This window comes from Haliaeetus leucocephalus, unplaced genomic scaffold (genome assembly GCF_000737465.1).
Source record: "Haliaeetus leucocephalus isolate CR32 unplaced genomic scaffold, Haliaeetus_leucocephalus-4.0 Scaffold657, whole genome shotgun sequence".
In the NCBI taxonomy this organism is placed as follows: Eukaryota; Metazoa; Chordata; class Aves; order Accipitriformes; family Accipitridae; genus Haliaeetus; species Haliaeetus leucocephalus.
The window spans coordinates 6,230,170-6,248,894 of record NW_010973093.1 but is presented as its reverse complement, the minus strand read 5'-3'; the positions used below and the strand labels follow the sequence as shown (position 1 = coordinate 6,248,894).

The 18,725-nt window shown below is 52.6% G+C and overlaps 1 protein-coding gene across 1 annotated transcript in view; it reads right to left on the bottom strand.

Moving 5' to 3' along the window:
* Nucleotides 1-8,812: 8,812 nt before the first annotated feature.
* The window catches only part of MYOCD (myocardin), a 37,217-nt gene continuing 27,304 nt past the window's right edge, over nt 8,813-18,725 (bottom strand). Inside the window, exons 7-12 of the mRNA XM_010579452.1 lie at nt 18,175-18,300; nt 17,388-17,650; nt 16,875-17,028; nt 14,750-15,703; nt 10,109-10,166; nt 8,813-9,470 (exon numbers count right to left, since the gene is read on the bottom strand). Coding sequence (XP_010577754.1) covers nt 8,902-9,470; nt 10,109-10,166; nt 14,750-15,703; nt 16,875-17,028; nt 17,388-17,650; nt 18,175-18,300 — 2,124 coding nt within the window. The 3' untranslated portion in view covers nt 8,813-8,901. The remainder of the gene's footprint in view (nt 9,471-10,108; nt 10,167-14,749; nt 15,704-16,874; nt 17,029-17,387; nt 17,651-18,174; nt 18,301-18,725) is intronic.

Genomic DNA, 18,725 nt, shown 5'->3' with positions numbered 1-18,725 from the left:
GTTGCGTAGAGATAGCGTAGTGTGAAAGGTTAGTGGCAGCTGAAGTCTGTCAGTTTGCCTAAATTCGGTGTTACACCACACCAACCCTTTTTCTGGAAGGTTCTTGTTGCCAGCACAATGCTTTGGACATTTTTGTACCGCCTGCTGTCCTCACTCTTCAGCCAGAAGCCAAGATCCCTGATTCGGTGGTCTCACGGTAGAAGACAAAATCTGACCACACACCAGCGAGAGTCCTTCCCTGCTGGGCAGATACTGGAGGACCCAGCTCCTCACCTTGCAGCTCCTTTTTCCATGAATTGGAGCTGCTCTGGGATTCTGTACCTTTTGCACTGCAACCTGCCTTTGCATCCTGAGATTTGTTCTCGAGGAAGCTGTCACAGCTGAAAGAAGCTGGTGGCTGTATGCAAGTCCACCTGCACATCCCTGCACTGGGTATTCCCATGCTCTGAATGAGGCAGAGGATTCCTCTTGTCTCTTTCACCCTGCGACTGTGTGGCATGCAGAAGGGACTGCATTTGCAGCCATTTCATTTCCTCCCAGTTATCCCTTGTTGAGCTCATGCTCAGTTTTTCCTTCTGTGGACTCTTTTCCTTGCTTATTTGCACTTCACTGCCTTCACTGAGGACCCCCGTTGTCATTGTGTCACTGCTGAGGGTGGTACAGAAAACCTCCGACCCACATCCCAGATGCTGCTAGTGTCTCAGACAGGACCCACACCTGCGCAGTGCCACTGTTGTGCTCCTTTGAGCCCTTGGACAATTCCAACATTCCTTGCTTGAGTGATGTGTGATGGCTTTCTCCAAACCCAGGGCTGGGAGTCCTCCTATGGGCATCATGACCAGGTCCATATGGCTCAACTGTGGCTTCCCCCTCTGTGCCACCACAGGGGCTCTAAGGCTGCCCTGGTTTCGGTACTCAGTGCCAAGGCTGAGGAGCAGATGTCTGAGCCAGCCTCCAGGTAGACTTTGAGCCATTGACCACTCTCTCTGTGCCCAGTCGTCCAGGCTGGCACCTCATACCAATTCCTCACACCATTATGCCCACTTGCATGGCTGAGGCACTTCTCTGATCTTCACCAAGCATTATGTAGCATCCACAAAAGCATACTGTGCTCTGTTATGATTATTATATGTCTATGGAACCAAGACCAGCTTTGAGGTTCAGATGAGTTCAAACACATCCCTGCCTGGACCCAAGCAGTATGAATGCAGATGTGCACCACCACCTATTCCTGTCAGGAGCACTTTGATTTGTGTGGTCTGTATTTCCACTGATCTTCTGCTTGGCTTCCCCCGGCTTTCATCCCATCCTCTTGTCCCCTTTGGTGGCCAGGTAAGTATAAATGAAGTGCTCAGACCTGGGTTAATATTACAGGTGGTGCTTAGAAAAAAGTTCCATTTTCATTTTGTGTCCTGATACAGATCACAAGTGCAGTCATTGGTTTGAACATGTTAAAGGTCCAGGGAAAGAAGGAGTGGCTGCTCTGATGAATAAGAAAAGAAAGCAGCTCTTGAATTTTTCCATTAATTTAAAAGCTGTGTGAATGCTTGGAGAACAGGATGAAGCGCAAACTCCCTCTTCTGGAGATACACAGCACCATTGTTTTATTGGGAATAAAATAGCAGAGCAGGCTGGCTGGCTGAACTGTGGGGTATCTGCCAGACAGTGTGTGACTAAAAGCCATTATCTTTGCATAAATCCCAGATGGAAGAGCTGAGCAGGCCCTACTGTCAAGAGAAAGTGTCATCTCCAAACAGCAAATCTCTGCTCAGCTGCACCAGAAGAGCTGGGTGCAGGGATTTTACTCTGCAGGTGTAGCTGTGCTAACAGTCCCAAAAGCACATGCACGCTCAGAAAGTGGGAAGGCTGAAAGGGTTTGGTGTGTATAGAAAGGCCATCTACTCACACTGGAGAAGACGTGCTTGCTTGCAAGGTTGTGTGTATTAAAGTCTATGGTATCTGTGTGGGTGTCCATGCTTGTGCTTGTGTGGGTGCAGACCTCAGAGCTACACTGAAAACCATCAGACAAGGTGCTTTGTGTGAGCCTAACATCTCTTTGGACACTAGACACCTGCTCTGGCTCACTGACAGTCGTGTCCCGTTGTCCTGCCCAGAGCAATTCTGCTCTGTCCCTTCTTTTCCCAAATTTGGTCCATGCTCAACATAAGTCAGCCGTCTCAGATAGAAAGACAAGAAGAAAATGAGGGCCAGTAAAATCCAGGTGCCTCAATTTTTTCTGTGCCTCTGGGAAGAAAGTTTAGTTTAGTGGCTGACCATGGAGGCAGCTCTGTCCCTCAGCCAGAGAGGAATGCAGTTTGTTGGATAGAGATGGAGGCAGCCAATGCTGCAGCAATCCAGATTATGTCCAGTCAGATTATTTTGAGAAGAGGGGGAGATCCTGCCTGACCTTCCAAGGAAAACAGGTTTCTCACCAGATTCATAATGGACTGAGAACCCATCTGCTGCAGCATACCAACAGCTTCATGATAGACTGATTACAAGTGATTTGTCTTGAGAAGCTGTTGTAGGTTTCTGAGAAGATGAGAAGAAAAAGCTTCATTATAAGGCCCACCAGACATTTGCAGAACTGGTTCATGAGCCATTGTGTTTGTGACCACCTCTAATCCCACTGACCCAGGACACATGCTGAAATCTCAGTGTTCCACAGAAACATAACCTCTGAGTGCTGCTTCATGTGATCAAGCACACCCCGGCCAGGTGAAGATGCTTTAAGAGAAAAAATACCAAAACATGGAGAAAACAGTGATGGGTGCATGGTGGGAACTTGTAACTCAATCTTCTGCGTACTGCAGACCACAGCCATTCTCCTGGTTCCCTGCTCCAGAATCCTGTGTTTCTTTCTTTTTCTCCTTCTGCACCTGGCTTTAGCTGGAAAAGCAAGAGGGAAGCAAATAAGGAAGGAGGACAGAAAGATTCAGATCCTGGGATTCCACATCACAGTGATTTCCTGAAGACATTTGAATCTGATCCCATTTTCAAGAGGTTGGTGGAAGCCATCTTGAAATCCAGCCAATTCCAGCTTCCTCCAGAAAGGTCAGTGCAGCTGAAGCCACCTTTTTCATGGGATCACTGCCACATCGATGTGTAATCTGAATGTAGGGGCATTTCCAGCAAGGGGTGCCAGATCCACGGCTTCACATGGTGCTGACTGAGGTTGGCACCATGAAGAGGGATTACTTGGATGGGAGAGGTTCAAGTGTCCTTGGAGAACATGTTTTCTTACCAAATAGGCAATGCAGGAGGTGATACTTTGTGGCCTCTCCTGAGGTCCCATGCTTTTGTAGCTTTGCAGCTCAGTAAATATGGTGGTGCTGCTGCTTGTATGAGGCCACAGCCTTATGCTAAGCTAGCAAAAGGGGTCTCAGGACTTGTCAGGCCTTGTCTGAACTAGTCTCAGCCTGCTTGGATCTTTGCTTTAACTTGTTTAGCTGTAACAGCAATTATCTAATGACAAGATGATCATTACTTGCTTTGTTTTAGCTCTCCTACAATTGTGTGATGTAACACATTGTTTTGTGTCTATTTTTGTAACTAATAGCTGGTAATACCAGGTAGTTCTTCTGTGTATAAATAACTATCTATGCCTCTATAGTACAATGCACTGTGGAGGACTACAGGCACGGGATGACAGCAGGGACCTGAAGGAACAGGCACAGGATGATGCCAGGGGCCCCAGGCCATAAACACCTCATCAGTGGCCAGTCACTGGCCATCAAAGGAATGTAACTTGGGGGGTAGGGTAAAGCCAGCCTTAAACAAAGAGAACAAAGAACAAGCCTCTGGCATATGTAAATCACACCAGCTACAGTAAATTCAGTTGTAATCTGGAGTTATACACCAAGGAAGAATGAGCATGTTAGCAGAGGTGTAAAAACTACCCTGGGTTCCTACAGCCGACTGTAGAGTGAGGAGGAAAGCCCCATCAATATCAATATCTTTGCTTCTCCTGGCAAAGACTGAGGATGCTGACACATGCCATGGCACCCCACACCCTCCTCCTCCAGGCTGAAAGCCCCAGAGAGGTAGTGAAGGTGAGCAGAGCCCCCAAAAAAGGTGGTAGGTACAAGGAGGTCTGTGAGCATTGATTTTAATTGTGTGTAACAAAAACTATTACTGTCATTGTAACTGGACTAAAACTATTTTTTTTGATTCAATTCTTAAGACATTAATGAAACTAACAATAAATTCATGGCTTTGTAAAAAAGCATGTTTCCTTTTGCATGCAACAAAATTTTGAGTGTAAGAAATTGGTAGGAATACAAGGAACTTAGTCCCTGACTTGCATGCAACGAGTCGGTAGAAGCTTGAGGGTGGGAGTGCTGTGATAAAAAAAAAAAGCATCTCTATGAAGGCCATCTTGTCCTCCTGTGGGTAAGCCAAGATGTCCAGATAGCTCTGGTGATCTCAAAAAAAACTGGCCATGCAGCTGTATCACTACCAATGCTCCAGGGTGAAAAAGTGTCTGGACTTTAAAACCACATCGACGATGCTGAAGCCCACTGAGAACCTCCGTGCATCCTGCAGAGCCAGAAGAAGTCCTTCTTCTTTGGTGCCCTCCTTTTAGGTGTTGCAGATATGGGAGTGACAGCAGATCAAGGGGGTACAGAGGGTCCATGCATGGGTGAGGAGTGGCCCTGGTCCACCCCCAGTGAGATTGGGTGAAAGGAGGATAGAGGCTCTGGGGGAACTGGTCAGGGATGAGCAAAGGGATCTGGATGGGTGGTGAGTGGCGGTGTGCTCAGAGAGGGGTGAGAGGTGGTCCCGTGCTGGTTAGCAGGTACAAGGGGGCTGTACACACTGGTGCAGGATGCAGTGGGGGGCTCTGCGTGGGTGATGAGGTGCCAGGGCTGCCTGTGCGCAGGAGGAACCCAAGGGGCCCCTGGCTGTTGGGCAGCTGGTGAGGAGTGGGCTTGGAGCTGCTGTGGGTGTGGAGGTGGCATTGGGGTGCAGTGGGGGGTGCTTGTGTGGGTGTCACAGGGATGGGGTGTTGGTGATGGGATGTTGGATGCTGGTGTGGGTGTCACAGGGTGATGGGGTGGTGGTGGAAGGCACTGAGAGCCGTGGCGCTGGGCTCTGGGGCTTTCGGTCCCCCTCATGCTGCAGGTGTCTGTGATGGGTACATGCAAGTTCCTACCTCTGCAACCTCCTCATGCCCCCCCCCCCCCCCCCCCAGGGCAGAGGGTACCCCTGCTGAGCCCAGAAGGGCTGAGAAACAGGTGTTACCCCACGTCACTGGGGAGGGAAACTGTACCTAAAACATGGTCTGTCTCGATCTGGTAGCTGGTGGAAAGATGCTGTTGATGTCTCAGTGCCTCTTGTGGAGGAAACACTGAATGGTGCACTGAGCCAGGCATCTCACATTTAAAAAACTTGCCAAAGGCATGAAAAATGTTAATTTGATTCTTGGAACACTTTTTGGCTTTTTATTTCCTGAATTTTTCAGGCAGGAAGGCCCAGGGACAGTGGCACATCACTGGAATCCTCCAGCGTGGTGTCAATAGGAAGGAAAACCCCAGGACCCTAAATCCCTTGGGACAGCCTGTGTGGGAAAATCACCCACACATCAAAGGCTGAGTGTAGACTACCCCAAGGCAATGGGAGGGGAGAGCATGTCCTGTCCTGCCAGCATAGCCAGTGCTTTCTCAAGAGGCTGCTCTGGTTGGGCTGGAGAACTGATGGCTGTGGCAGAGCTGAGCTGAGCTCTTCTCCAGGCAGCGAAGGATCTCTGCTGCAGGTATCCTTCAGGGCCTGGAAGGAGAACTTAGGAGACCCTGTGATCCCTCCCTCTGCCCCACAGCAGGACCTTGGTCTGGACTCAGCCTCCCTAGATGCTCTGCTCCAAATCTTGGCACCTGACAAGCATCTTTCCTGCACTTTAAAGCTGTGACTCCCTGTACCATGAGACCTGCTCGTTGCCTTTTACAATGGGAGACTGGCAGCACGTCCTCCCAGCTCCTCTTCTGATGTTGAACAACACAGGCAGGTTTTCCTCAATGGGCAGATGGGACACGTGAGTGCTGCAGTCCACCAGTATTCCTGAAACAATCCTAGACTGAGGCTTGTCTTCTCATTCTCTAACCATAACTTGGCTCAGTCCAGGCATTTTATCACGGCACGCTTAGTTGCAGCGTGTAGAGATTAAAAGATGTTCATAGGAACTAGTCATTTTTTCACCTATATCTTTTCAGATTCACTTCTGCAGTGTCTCATGATCATTTCACTTTTTAAGCCCATCTGTGGACACACAGGCAGTCCCTCCCTGCAAACAGGTAGGTGAATGTCCTGGGAACCCTTTTTTAACCAAAGGAAAGATGCAATGAATCTGGAAACTGGCACTAATGGGTACTGGGGAGAAGGAGCCAGGGTACCCCCGGAGAGAGGTCTCCAGCCTGCTCTGCGACTCACCTGCGGGCAGTGGGAGGTTCAGCTGCAGGGAGAGCTCTGCCCATGCTCTCAGAGTGCCCTGTGGCCAGCAGCCCACTGCCACTGGGAGCTTGGCTGCTGGAAAATGCAAAGGGGTTTGAGCAGGGTGCCAACCACTGCCTTTGAAGGGGACACTGACCTGAGGAGTGGGGTTTGCAGGAGAACAAAGTGAAACCTAAACCAACAGAAGAAAAAGCCTTCAGAAACAGGAGACTCCAGCTAGCTTGTTTAGAAGTCTTCCAGGAGAAACTGTTGCTGTGAAAGAAATAATTCTGCTCTTGCAAGGACTGTAGCTGTCCCAGGGCACGGATCTGATGCCAAATGTTTGCAGCTGGGACAGCTGTGGCTGCCCCAGCCCGAGAAAACAAAGAGCAAACTGTGAGCAGAATGGCAAGACAAAGGGGTTTTTAATAATGAAGGTGTTGCTGGTAACATAGGTAAGGAAATGTGCTTGCTTACAAGTTTGAAGCTGACAGCATCCCTTTAAATAAGAAAATACATTTGCTGAGAGGAGAAAGTTATCTGGAAGGCCCTGTACAATGATGCAGTGTAGCAGCTAACACTACTCTGTTTCAAGTGCTATTAATATTCTCCACGGACCGGCTTTGAAAAATCTCTCACTTAGAAAAAGGACTTCTTTAAAAAAAATGCAACCTGTGATTGTCTATCCTAGCAGTGCACTGTGACCATTTGTACAATAGAAAAGTGGTGCTTTAAATAGTGACTTGAAAGCTACTGCCACGTGCTTTATACAGCATGCAACAACACCACAAACTGGAGACACAGCAGGGGCTGCAGAGCCTCCTCCAACAGCTCCAGCATCCCTGGGAGGAGTGTCCCACTGGAGCCACAGCCAGACTGCCCCCAGGCCCCTCATGCAGGATCTCCTCCCCAGCTGCTGCATCTCCGATGTGCTGTCCTTCCAGTAACACAAATATTAAATACACTCAGTCTGTAAATAGTTTAACAATCTTTGTCAGCAACAATATTTACTTTGGCAAAACCAGAATTGCAAAGAAGTAGACATGTCCGTCAAATAGTCTGCAGCAAGTTCTTTGGTGGAAGCCAAGAAGTGAAGCAAAGGCTCCTTCTTGCTAGAGCCTGAGGAAGTATATTGCACAGAGACTCATAGGAGAAATGCTGGTGACTTCAAATGGGAGGCATCACTGCAGGAGAGCATCCATCTCTGCCAGCTTCAGGAGAACTAGCTCCTCCAGGCTCAGTGATTCATAGCTGTTCTCCGGATGGCCTTGCTCTGGACCGAGTGAACAGTGATGCTGGAGTAAACTTGGGAAGAAGGGCATGACTGCTGGGGATCAAGGAGGAATGGGAAGAAGGATGGAGGCATGGATGACAGAGGAGTGGAGGCAACAAAGGCAGATGCTCACACAAAATCACAGCCATGCAAGGGCCCACTCAGCCCTGCCCCACATGCCGGTCACTGAGTGTCCGTTTCTGGCTTCACCTGCTTCTAGGTCATGCAAGGTGGTGGAGATCCATCCCGACTTCTGGCTGTGCAAAGGACAGCCCCTCCAAAGCCTGGCTGTATTTTCCATACAACTTGCTCCTACCTTGGACCAAAACACATTACACATCTCTTTGTCTGTACCATACTAACTGGGATGCAGCAGGTCCACCGGGATGCCACGTCCCTTTGATACCTGCACCTGCAGCCTGAGCAGCTACCTCCAATGTCCAGAGCTTTCTGCTCCAAGGTCACAGGCTTCAGCCTGATTCAGTTCAGACTGCAGCTGCGATGGCTCCTGGGCTTTCAGCCCCCTAGGCACCATGAGGACATGATGAGGTGCCACCATGAACATGGTGGTCTCCATCTCTCATCCACCTGCAGCAGAGCTGTGCAGGGACTGAGCAACATAGCTTCAGGGGCAGGAGGCAGGAAGCAAGGCGAGCCTGACTGTACGGAGAAGTGTGCTTGTCGCTCTGGCTGGGCAGAGCCTCCCTGCTCCCACAGCCCCATGCCTGGTCACGGCCAAGATGAGCCCAGCAGGATTGCCTAAAGGGTTGGACGGGCAGGAGAGTAGAGGAGAGGGCAGTAATGGGCTCTCCTCTCCATGATTTCCCATTGCTGCCCAGGTGAGATTTCCTCACTACACAGTTTTGTCACAAGCTGCTCCAGTTCTCATGAGAGTGACTGATAAAACTGGGGGGGGACGGGGGGAGAGAAAAGAAACAAAACTGAAGTTCTTGTCAATCTAGTGTTGTTAAAGGCACTGTTGCCCTCTGTGGGGACGTGTCTGTGGAGGAGAACCAAAAAGTGCCAGAGCTGTAGTGCTGTCAATTTGCAGTAACTGGAAATTCAAACAAGTTTATATGCTGGGAAAATAACTCCAGTTTCCCCTGGATGCGGCACATTAGCCCTGTGTGTTCTTTGGCATGACAGAAACACTGTGCTGGCTGCTGCAGGCTTATCATGTCCTGCCTCCACCACCCTCCCTTTCACCACTGCTGCAGGTGCAGGTCCATGCTGGTGTTTAGATTGAGATCAGTAACATCTAGGAAATCAATGTTGAAGATGCTGGGACCTGCAGGGGTGAGTGAGCCAAAGCCAGTGGCAGAGCTGGGGGGGGTTAGGTCCAGCCACTCCATTGTTTCCCATGGAGACTCAGTGAAACTCATTTGTAAACCAGAGCTGTCAGCAGGGGAAGGGGAGAGCTGTGTTTCCATGGGCGAGAGAGGAGTCTGTAAAATCTCCTGGGAGGTGAGCAGTTCATCTGCAGCTTTGCCAGAGAACCCCTCTATCATCCCTTCAAAGTGGGACTCTTCTCCCCCCATCTTCAGCAGCGCGATTTCACTGACTCTCCCCAGGGGGCTGTGGGCATTCAGCAGGACCTCGAGGTGAGCATCGCTGCTGCCTGGACAGTGCTCAAAGGAAAGCTGGGCTGAGGAGACCTGCTCAAATGGGGCAGATGACTTCGGGAGTGAAGCGCTGGAGTTCCCTGTAGACACTGTTATCTGAGGTACTTTCTGGAGGCAGGACCGATCTTCCTTGGCATTGGCTGGCATTTCTGTCAATGAATGAGAGGGGTTTGAGGTACTCTGGCACTGCTGGGCACAGGGGCACCACCACAGCCTCCCAGCTGGGCTCTTGGGCATGCCTACGGAGACCTGCTTTCCACTCAATCCCCTTGGCATTGCTTGTCCACCCTCCCTGTGGGAAATCTCACATGTTCCTGCTTTCTGACCTCGATTCCCCTGGTTTTGGACATGGTCCCTAGGGCACGAGCACTGGCAGCTGTCCCCATGGGGCTGAGCATGGGTTGTGCATGGGAAAGGCAGCACTTTGCATTTGGGAGGGCACTGGCAGGACTGGGAAAGGTGGTGGACACTGGGATCTCTGCATGGGGAGGGTGCTGGCAGTGCTGTGCACAGGGCTGCTGCCCTGCTGTCCCTTCTCTCTGCGCAGTCTGCATAGGCGATAACCAAGCCCAGACCACCCCACCGGCTCTGCATGTGCAGGAGCAGGCTCCCAGAGGGCCAATATGTTTTTGGATTCAATCTCAGTGTCTGCTGGCACAGGGAGGGCAAATGAAAGCTGTACTCAACTCAGGCAGCTCTGCTGGGGTGCACAGAGTGCACTGAGCCCCACAGACAGATGCTGGCTTGGAGGGGAAGCCCTGGAGGGGAACAGGGAAGCAGTGCGTACCTCCGCTCTCAATCAGCACGTCCAGGAGCTCGTCCATCTGCTGACTTCGTGTCATCTGCTGCAGCAAACGACAAAGAGGAGAGTAGAGGGCGTTAGGAGGAGAGCCCCTCCAGCCACAAGCCAGGTAGGTGTCTCCAGACCCCACAAACGGCTTTCTCCCATGCAGGAGAGATGCCACTCCAACACTGGGCTGGCAGCAGCGTTCAGGTGAGCACTGCAGGGACCTGGGACAAGCATGATGGATATGGGGAGCATGGCGTCAGGTTCCCCCCACCCTGCTGCTGACCCTCTGCTCAGTGGCCACCACAGACTGCCTCTTCCCAGGGCTGTCAGGACACACCAACTCTTTGGACCCAGCACCTTGCACTGGCATGTGCCTCCTTGCACTCCCTGCAGCTCCTTGGGAGCCATGCATCTTCATCCTCCTCTCCCTGACTGGAGTCTGGAAGGATTTTCTGCACACCTCCCTGCCAGCTAGCATAAGCCCATTTTTATCACTGCCAACAGCATCACTCAGTTTTCCTAAAGGCACCATCATGACCGTCACTGAAGCTGCTGCCAGACTCTCACAAGAAGTAAGGGGTTCATGGGCGATGGAGAGTCCTACCTGTGGGAACAGCACTCCAGAGTAAGGCTAAGCGAGGCAGATGGCATGGAGCAGGGCACTTTGCTAATGGGCTAAAGAGGGAAGGTGAGGTTTCCCGGTGACTTGGGAATGCTCAAGAGTGTTTATCACATAGTGAGCACCCCAAATAAGAGTACACTGAAGTCCTGGTATATTTGTGTGCGATGTCAGGACCCCAGGGTGGACTGGCACCTTTCATCAGCACAGAAGATGCTATCCCATCCAGCGTGGTGTCTCACTGCTTTGTGGCAGTCATTCAGCCACTAACTCTTCAAGAAAATCCCATGCCTTGTGGAAACAGACCTGTCCTACCCAGAGACCCCAAAATGGGTTGTAACTCCTGCAGATGATTTGTATTAACCACAAAAGAACACCCTGTACAGCCCTAGCCCTATAGAAAATAAAAATCATGCAGTTACCTGCTTTACTGCATCCTCATAGGGTGGAGGCTGCTTTACCTCTGAGAGGGCTGGGCTTGACTTACAAAAACTTGGGGATGGAATAGAAAACTTTTGACCTGCCTGCGTAGCCATCTGCGTGGGGGAAATACAGGGAAACGGAGTCAATGCACAGGGAGGCATGGCAGGAGGCCCAGCTCTCTTTCACCCCTGTTGAAGCTAGTGTGGTGCCAGGGAAACTAATGATTTTGTGGGTCAAATCAGCTTAAACAAAGTGCTGGCCTCTGGGCAGGAGAGAGGGAGGTAAACTAGTTCTGTCAGGCTAGCTCTGAGACCCAGGGCCAGGCTGACCTCTGGTCGCTGCTGGAGCACAGGCATGATGCCACAGAGCATCCTGGTGCTCAGCCCAGCCATGAACGTGTAGAGCAAGGGGAGAGAGCAACAGGCTGCTGGTGGTCGGCTGCACCCAGCCAGTGATGCAGCACTTCCCCAGCTGCCTCCCAGCCCCTCTGCTGGGGACCCTCTCCATCACTGCCTGTCCAGGGGCATCTCACAGAGCCCAGGCCAGGGAAGACCACTCAAAAGAGTCACTGCCAGGTCAGCACCTAGGCTTTCCCTGTGCTTGTGCCAAATACCTGCATATCAGTGCCAGCTTTTTGCCAGTCCCCCCTTCTAGGAGGGACCTCATCCCCATGCTGTGACCATCACCTCTAGGCCCTTGTGTGCCCTTCCCCACTGCCTGGCCACAGCTGCCTCGTCCCATAAGAGCCAGTGCCAGGGGATGAAGCATGGCCCCAGCAGGTGGGTCGGATCCAGGGCAGCAGTGAGGCCATTCAGCTTGGCCATGCACATCCTGGCCACCTTTCTGCAGAGGGCGGCTGGGAGGAACAGTTTCCCTGGCTTGTGAGGGACAGCACTCCAATGCTGGGCACAGAGACAGAGCTGTTGCTGAAGAGGGATCCTTGCCCCTGGGAGCCCCTTGCAGGCAGCAGAGGAATGCCCAGGATGGGTGGTGCCACAGCCAGGATGAGCTGCAGGACACCATGGGGCCATCCCCTCTGTATGCCTCTTGTGCTCAGGCAGCAAGGAAGGAGCTGGAGATGCCCCCAAAGTGTTGCTGCTCCTTGCTGATGCTCACTGATGGCTGCCCAGTCGTCCAGAGCAGCCCTGCTGCCTGTCTTGGAGTATCGCCTCACAGCACTGTGTCCCACTGCCTATTGCACCCACAGCTCTGCCGCATTGCTGAGCTCACCTCTACAGCTCCATGCTCCACTGCTGAGGTCACCTACTGCAGCCCACTGCATTCCCTGCTCTCTGCCCCACTGCCCAGCTTATCCACAGCACTGCTCCCCATTGCCCAGCTCACTCAAAGCGGTGCTCCCCACTGCCAATTTCACCCCAGCAGCAAGCTCCACTGCCTACCTCACCCCAACAGCACTGCACTCCACTGCCCATCCCACTGGCAGCACTCTGTCTCTCTGCCCCTCTCCCCCTAAATTGCTCCCCATTGCTCACTTCACTGGCAGCGCTGTGTGCCAACTGCCCACGTCACCTATCTCACTGTCCTCTGAATGGCTTAGAGACACCACTGCGCCCCCACTTTCTGCCACCTCGCAGCACTGCACCCCTCAGTGTGCTGACTGCGGGAACGTGATTTGTGTGGCCGTCACTCTGCTGTGCAGCTGTCGTGCACTCAGCGTGCACTTCCTGAACATCTCCCCTGAATGCAGTGTGCATGCCTTGCACCACTGTGTGTGTTTTACAGACTGTATAATAGGTGTTGCTGCTGCCTGGGAAACCCTGGTAGGGTGTTGGGATGAATTGGGGCTGCGATCAGCAGCACCTTGTGCTGCTTTTATGTGTTAGCAGCATGTGCATCTCTCCAAGCTTTTGTACCTGTCCAGAGGGCTGAGTGAGGAGTGGTGGATGCTGAAGGGCCAACTCTCTGCTGTGTTGGTTGCCTGGTGGGGAGGCACAAGCTCTATCTGACTGCAGACCCCAGTTGCAAGCCCTGCTCTATCTTCCCAAGAAAAGGCTTTCCATATGACTGGCTGTCCTGGTTTCAGCTAGGATAGAGTTAATTTTCTTTCTAGTAGCTGGTATAGTGTTATGTTTTGGATTTAGTATGAGAAGAATGTTGATAACACACTGATGTTTTTAGTTGTTGCCAAGTAGTGTTTAGACTAAAAGTCAAAGATTTTTTCAGCTTATGCCCCGCCAGCAAGAAGGCTGGAGGGTCACAAAAAGTTGGGAGGGGGGGGCACAGCCAGGACAGCTGACCCAAACTGACCAAAGGAATAATCCATGCCATGTGATGCCAGGCCCAGTATATAAACTGGGGGCAGTTGGCCAGGGCGGGGCAGATTGCTGCTCGGGAGCTAACTGGGCATTGGTCAGTGAGTGGTGAGCAATTGCATTGAGCATTACTTGTTTTGTATATTTCAATTCTTTTATTATTATTATTATTGACATTTATTATTATTATAGTTATTTTCTTCCTTTCTGTCCTTTTAAACTGTCTTTATCTCAATCTACAAGTTTTACTTTTTTTCCCAATTCTCTACCCCATCCTACTGGGTAGAGGGGGAAGTGAGCAAGCAGCTGCATGGTGCTTAGTTGCCGGCTGTGGTTAAACCACAATACCGAGGTAACTGCCCTCCTTCAACCCAGTGGTCAAAATCCTTCACACACTGCTAGGAGCTGCAATGGCTCAGCAAGATGCTGAAAAGCCATGCAACACTGCACTGGGGCTCTCCCAGGGGTGTAGGACCTGTGCCAGGGGTCTCCCTTGGGCTGAGGGATCTGTGCGGGTGCTTCCCTGCTGTGGATAGAGCTGTGCCAGGGCTCCATGGGGCACGGGGAGCTGTGCCAGGTCTTCCCTAGGGTGGAGAGGGCTGTTCCAGGGCTCCATGGGGCACGGGGAGCTGTGCCAGGACTCCCCCAAGGTCACAGCAAACTGTGCCAGGGCCTCCCCCTGAGGGGAGACGCAGCTGGGTTAGGGCTCTTCTAGGGCAGAAGAAGTTGTGCCAATGCCCCCCCAGGGCAGAGAGAGCTGTGCCAGGACTCCTCCAGGGGCAGAGGGAGCTGTGCCAGTGCTTAACCAGGGGCAGAGGGAGCAGTTCCAGTTCTCCCCAGGGCAGAGGGAGCTGTGCCAGGGCTCCATGGGGCAAAGGATGCTCTGCCAGGACTCTCCCAGGACACAGGGGCCTTTGCCAGTGCTCACCCAGGGGCAGAGAGATCTGTGCTGGGGTCTCCTGGGGAAAAGGGGAGCTGTGCCAAGGGTCCCCCAGGGCAGAAGGAGCTGTGCTAGGGCTGAACGGGGCATGGGAGCTGTGCTGTGTCCCCACAGGGCAATTAGGTGTGGTGGGAGCAGGGATCCCCAGGAGATGCCCTGCAAAGGACCCTGTGGTGCTATCAGCTTCCAACCTGTTGTCCATCTGGGATACTCTGTGCCCTTCCAGGCAGCCCCACATGCTGCCATGCCCCCCTGGGTACCCACCCTCGGTGCCAACAGTCCCGGTCTGATAGGAAAGGAATCAAACTGGGATGTTTGACTGACTGCCCACAGACACCAGCACATTCACCACCGCGATGACATATGGGGTGCTCTCCACTTACCGATGCTGTGCGAAGGCAACTGTTTGTCTGCGGGGACCCACTGCGCCCTTCTGCCTGTGAGCCGGGGGACACCGAGAGGAGATAGTGGCTGTTGGGGGATGGCGGCAGGCTGATGTGCTGGGGGCTCTTTGCAGCCCCGAGCGGAGAGTGCTGGGGGGAGCACTGTGGGCTCAGGAATGTTGAGGAGGTGAGGGTGCTTTGCCCTGCAGGCTCCAAGCAGTGACTATTTACAATGTGAGGCAGCTGCGGCACCCCACAGTTACTTAACTTATCCGAGCTGCTGGCTTGGCCTTTCAAGGCAGTTTGTTTGGATGCAAATGGACAGCTGGACACTGTGTTTTCTTGCTTGATGGGGACACCAAAGAAATGCTGAGCAGTCTGCTGCTTATCCTCAAGGCCATTGCTTCTCTTTCGCTTCTGGAGCTGCATTCGTAGCTCTTCCACCTGCCTCTGTTCTTGCTGTAGCTTCCATGTCAGTTCATTGATGACCTTCTGCTTCTCCACCAGCATCTTGTCTTTCTCTGTGTCAATCCCTTCCAGCTCCAGCTGGATGCTCCCTCCATTCATGCTGCTCATGAGACTTTCTTCAGCACTGCCATGAACTGGAGATGGCTGGAGACCGAACTGTGGAGAAGACATGGGCCCATCGTTGAATGTATCTGGCAAAGAGCCACTCACAGAGAGGTCAGAGGACGCTGGAGAGATAGGTGGGGTGGAGCTGGTGCTGCCAAAGTGGTAGAAGCCATTTGATAACATGCCGGTGGAGGACTGCGACTGGTAACTTGAGAGGGTGCTTGTCGGAGTGACGGGGAAGGTGACAGTGGTGATCTCACTGAAGTTTGGCACCGCGTTGCTGCTGCAATCCTGGAAGGGCCGCAGCCGTTCCATCAGCGCTGTTTTGGTACCTGACACAGGCAAGCCTCGTATTCGGAGCTGCTGTCTCAGTTCTGATACCTGGAAGGAAAGTCACCAATGATCAGTCCCAATGTCAGATGACCTCTTCAGAAACCCAGCATTTCTAACAAGGACTCTCAGATCACAGGCTCCTGCTTTAAAGCTCTGACCCTCCCAGGTGCTCACTGTCTCATCTGCAGTCACCATGCACAGCCCTGACCACTGCACGTCCTGCAGGTTCTTGACCTTTCCTAACAGGAAACCTTCCTTCTTCCTCCAGGAACTGTGACCACTCTCCATGAACCAGCAGTGGTCCTTGGTCCATGAAGGTAACTCAAGATTCCCTTCCTAGCAGTAGGTTTCTACATGAGCAGAGGACTTCCACACAGACCAGGAACTAGCTGATGGCATCGTTTAGCTCAGAGAATGTGACCATGTACCTTGGAGCCAGATACTCCATGTTCAGGCATCTGCACATCGTTCAGGCATCTGAGCTGGGGCATCGCTATGGCCAAACTCATGTTATTTCTACCTCACTTTTTATTTCTTTCTCGAATAATGAGTATTGCCCCCAGGTCTCTGCTCCTAAAAGGACTTGGCCTTCCCCATCGCTGAGGGTCCATTAGCAAAGTATAAAAGAACTTGTGCTCTGCCTGTCTTGCCTACATTAGAGATTTAGGTACTGTTCAAAGCAGTGCTCATAGCTGCAGACTCCAGGAGATACCTGCTTGTGCAGAGAGCTGAGCTGGCCTGGCTGCAATGACCACTGAGAAGTTGAGTCACTAAGTGGAGGCCATGCTGACCTCCTAGCTTCTGGCTGGTCTGCTAGCAGCATCCATGATGTCTACCATAAAACCACAGAGGGTATGGACCCATGAGCTGCAGAAGCAGCAGCACAGAAGTCCTTTAGTCCTTGACCTGGTGGCCTGGCCTGCAGCCATCTCAAGTTATACTTAAGGTTTGCTGATACATGCCCTGGAGCAATGTGCCCCCACGCCACCTGCAGAGCAGCAAACCTATGTTTTCAGTTACCGTCGCGGTGATCAATTTCTGACCCAGTGTGATGTATTCCTGGGTTTGCTCACAGCATGGTGGTTCTGGTTTGCTGAGCTGTAACACGCGGTCACTCCCAGCCAGCTCAGCCTGTGGTGCTACACTACACACTTCAGGGGTAGAAAAGCACATTCAGGCTACAAGATTCTGCTCCTGCAGTGACAAAATCTGCACTCACTTTCAGATCATCCAGGTTAGACGGCAGAGGGCCTGGCTTGATAGATGAGACACAAGTCTGGCCTGAAAAGGTGGTTTTCACAGGAGAAAGAGGGGTGTTGTTGACAGAAGTTGATGAAGAATTTGAACTTTTGACGATTTGCTCATTTGATTGCCTGAAATAACAAAGGAGATTTGGGGTAATTTGTCTGTCCCCCTGGGGTCTCTGTGCCCAGCACACCATCTCTTTGCTCCCTTGGGACTGCTATCTCCTGTATGAGACCTGAAGGATTGCCAACCCCAAGGAAAACCAGAATGGGCTGTAAGGAGATTGCTGGTGACCCACCAGCAGGTCACAGATGCCCCAGCCAGTGCTCAAAGCCAGAACGGCTTTGCAGGAGACTGTGCTGTACCCAAGCTTTTATGTTTTACTTGCATGCGTCTATCCCCCTTGCACTGGCACAAATAGGTACAGCGGGGGAAAGTTTGGAAGAGAGACAGGACTAAACCCTGTTATTGGCACATTGCCACTCACTTTAGCTGGCCTTGGTGCATCCCTGGGTAGCTGAAGTGCTGCTGCTGCTGTTGCTGCTGCTGCTGCTGCTGGCTGAGGATCTGGAGCTGCAGGAAGAGCTGCTGCTGCTGGAGGAGTCTGGCATATGCAGAATCCATGGGTGGAGGGGACTTCTCTGCCTTCTGGTCTGGAGGGATGTACTGGTGATACTTCAGCTTCTTCACCTTGGGTTTGGTGTCCTTGGGCTTTTTGTGACGGTTCTTGCTATCACTGGATGATTTGGACTGTTGGTCCAAGAAGGAAAGGAATTAGCTGGGAAAAGACCTTCTGCCACGCCTGTGGGAACTCAGAGGCCTGGGGCAGAGCAAAGGTAGCTCCTGCCAGCACCCTGACACTCCAGCTCCAACAGCTGCTGTGCCTGTAAGTGGGGGAATCCCTCAGGGCTGTGTCCCATCTCAGTTGTGCTGGACAGCACATGAGATGGAGAATGACCCTCCTCACCGGGAAGGTATTTCAGTGTTGCCTTATATCTCCTTCTGCTCCTAGCCCCAGGGGACATTTCCAGTGCAGGACCTGAGCAATTGCGTCTAGCAAGGTGCAGTGCTATACCTTGTACCGTGACAAAATGAATCAAATTGTAGTTTTTGACGACATGGTTTGTCTCCCTGCATTATTCCAAGCCTTTAAGGCCAAACCCCCAGACCTCCCACACATGTGGGGTGCAGCACATGGGTACTTCAGGCTCGGACGCAGCCAGGTGCCCTGGGCTTGTTCCGTCTCCTGGGCAGCCTGGAGGCACAGGCATTACCTTCACGGCGGAGGGCACCGGGAGGGTTGGGCTCTCCTGCCCCGCCGTCTGCTTGGGGCTGTCACACTGGCTGCCCTGCCCCGAGGCTGGGTCCGGTGCGTGGCCATCAGCACTGTGGGGGTGATCCTGCAAGGGAGAGGCGAGCCGTGCAGTGGGACAGGGGATGCGGGGCCGGTGCCAGGGGCTGGCCGGCCCGGATGGCCTCTGCCCGCAAGGGGCACCTGGTACCCCATTCCCCGTGTTGTCCCCAGCCCCCCAGTCCATCCCAGATGCCTCAGTCCCTCCCAGTCCCCCCCCATGTCTATCCCAGCCCACTATCCCCACTCTCCCAGGCTATCCCAGGCCTTTCTCAGTCCTCTGTCTCCCCAGTACAGCCTAGTCTCCAAGCCCTCCCCATCCCACCTCAGCCCTGTATCCTCGTTCCCCCCAGGACACCGCTGGCCCCTCAGGGTCCCCCGGACGAGCCCAGTCACCCCAGTCCACATCTGGCTGGCCCCAGTCCCCTCTGGTCACCCCCCCCAGTCCTCTTCAGTTCCTCCCAGTCCCTCCCA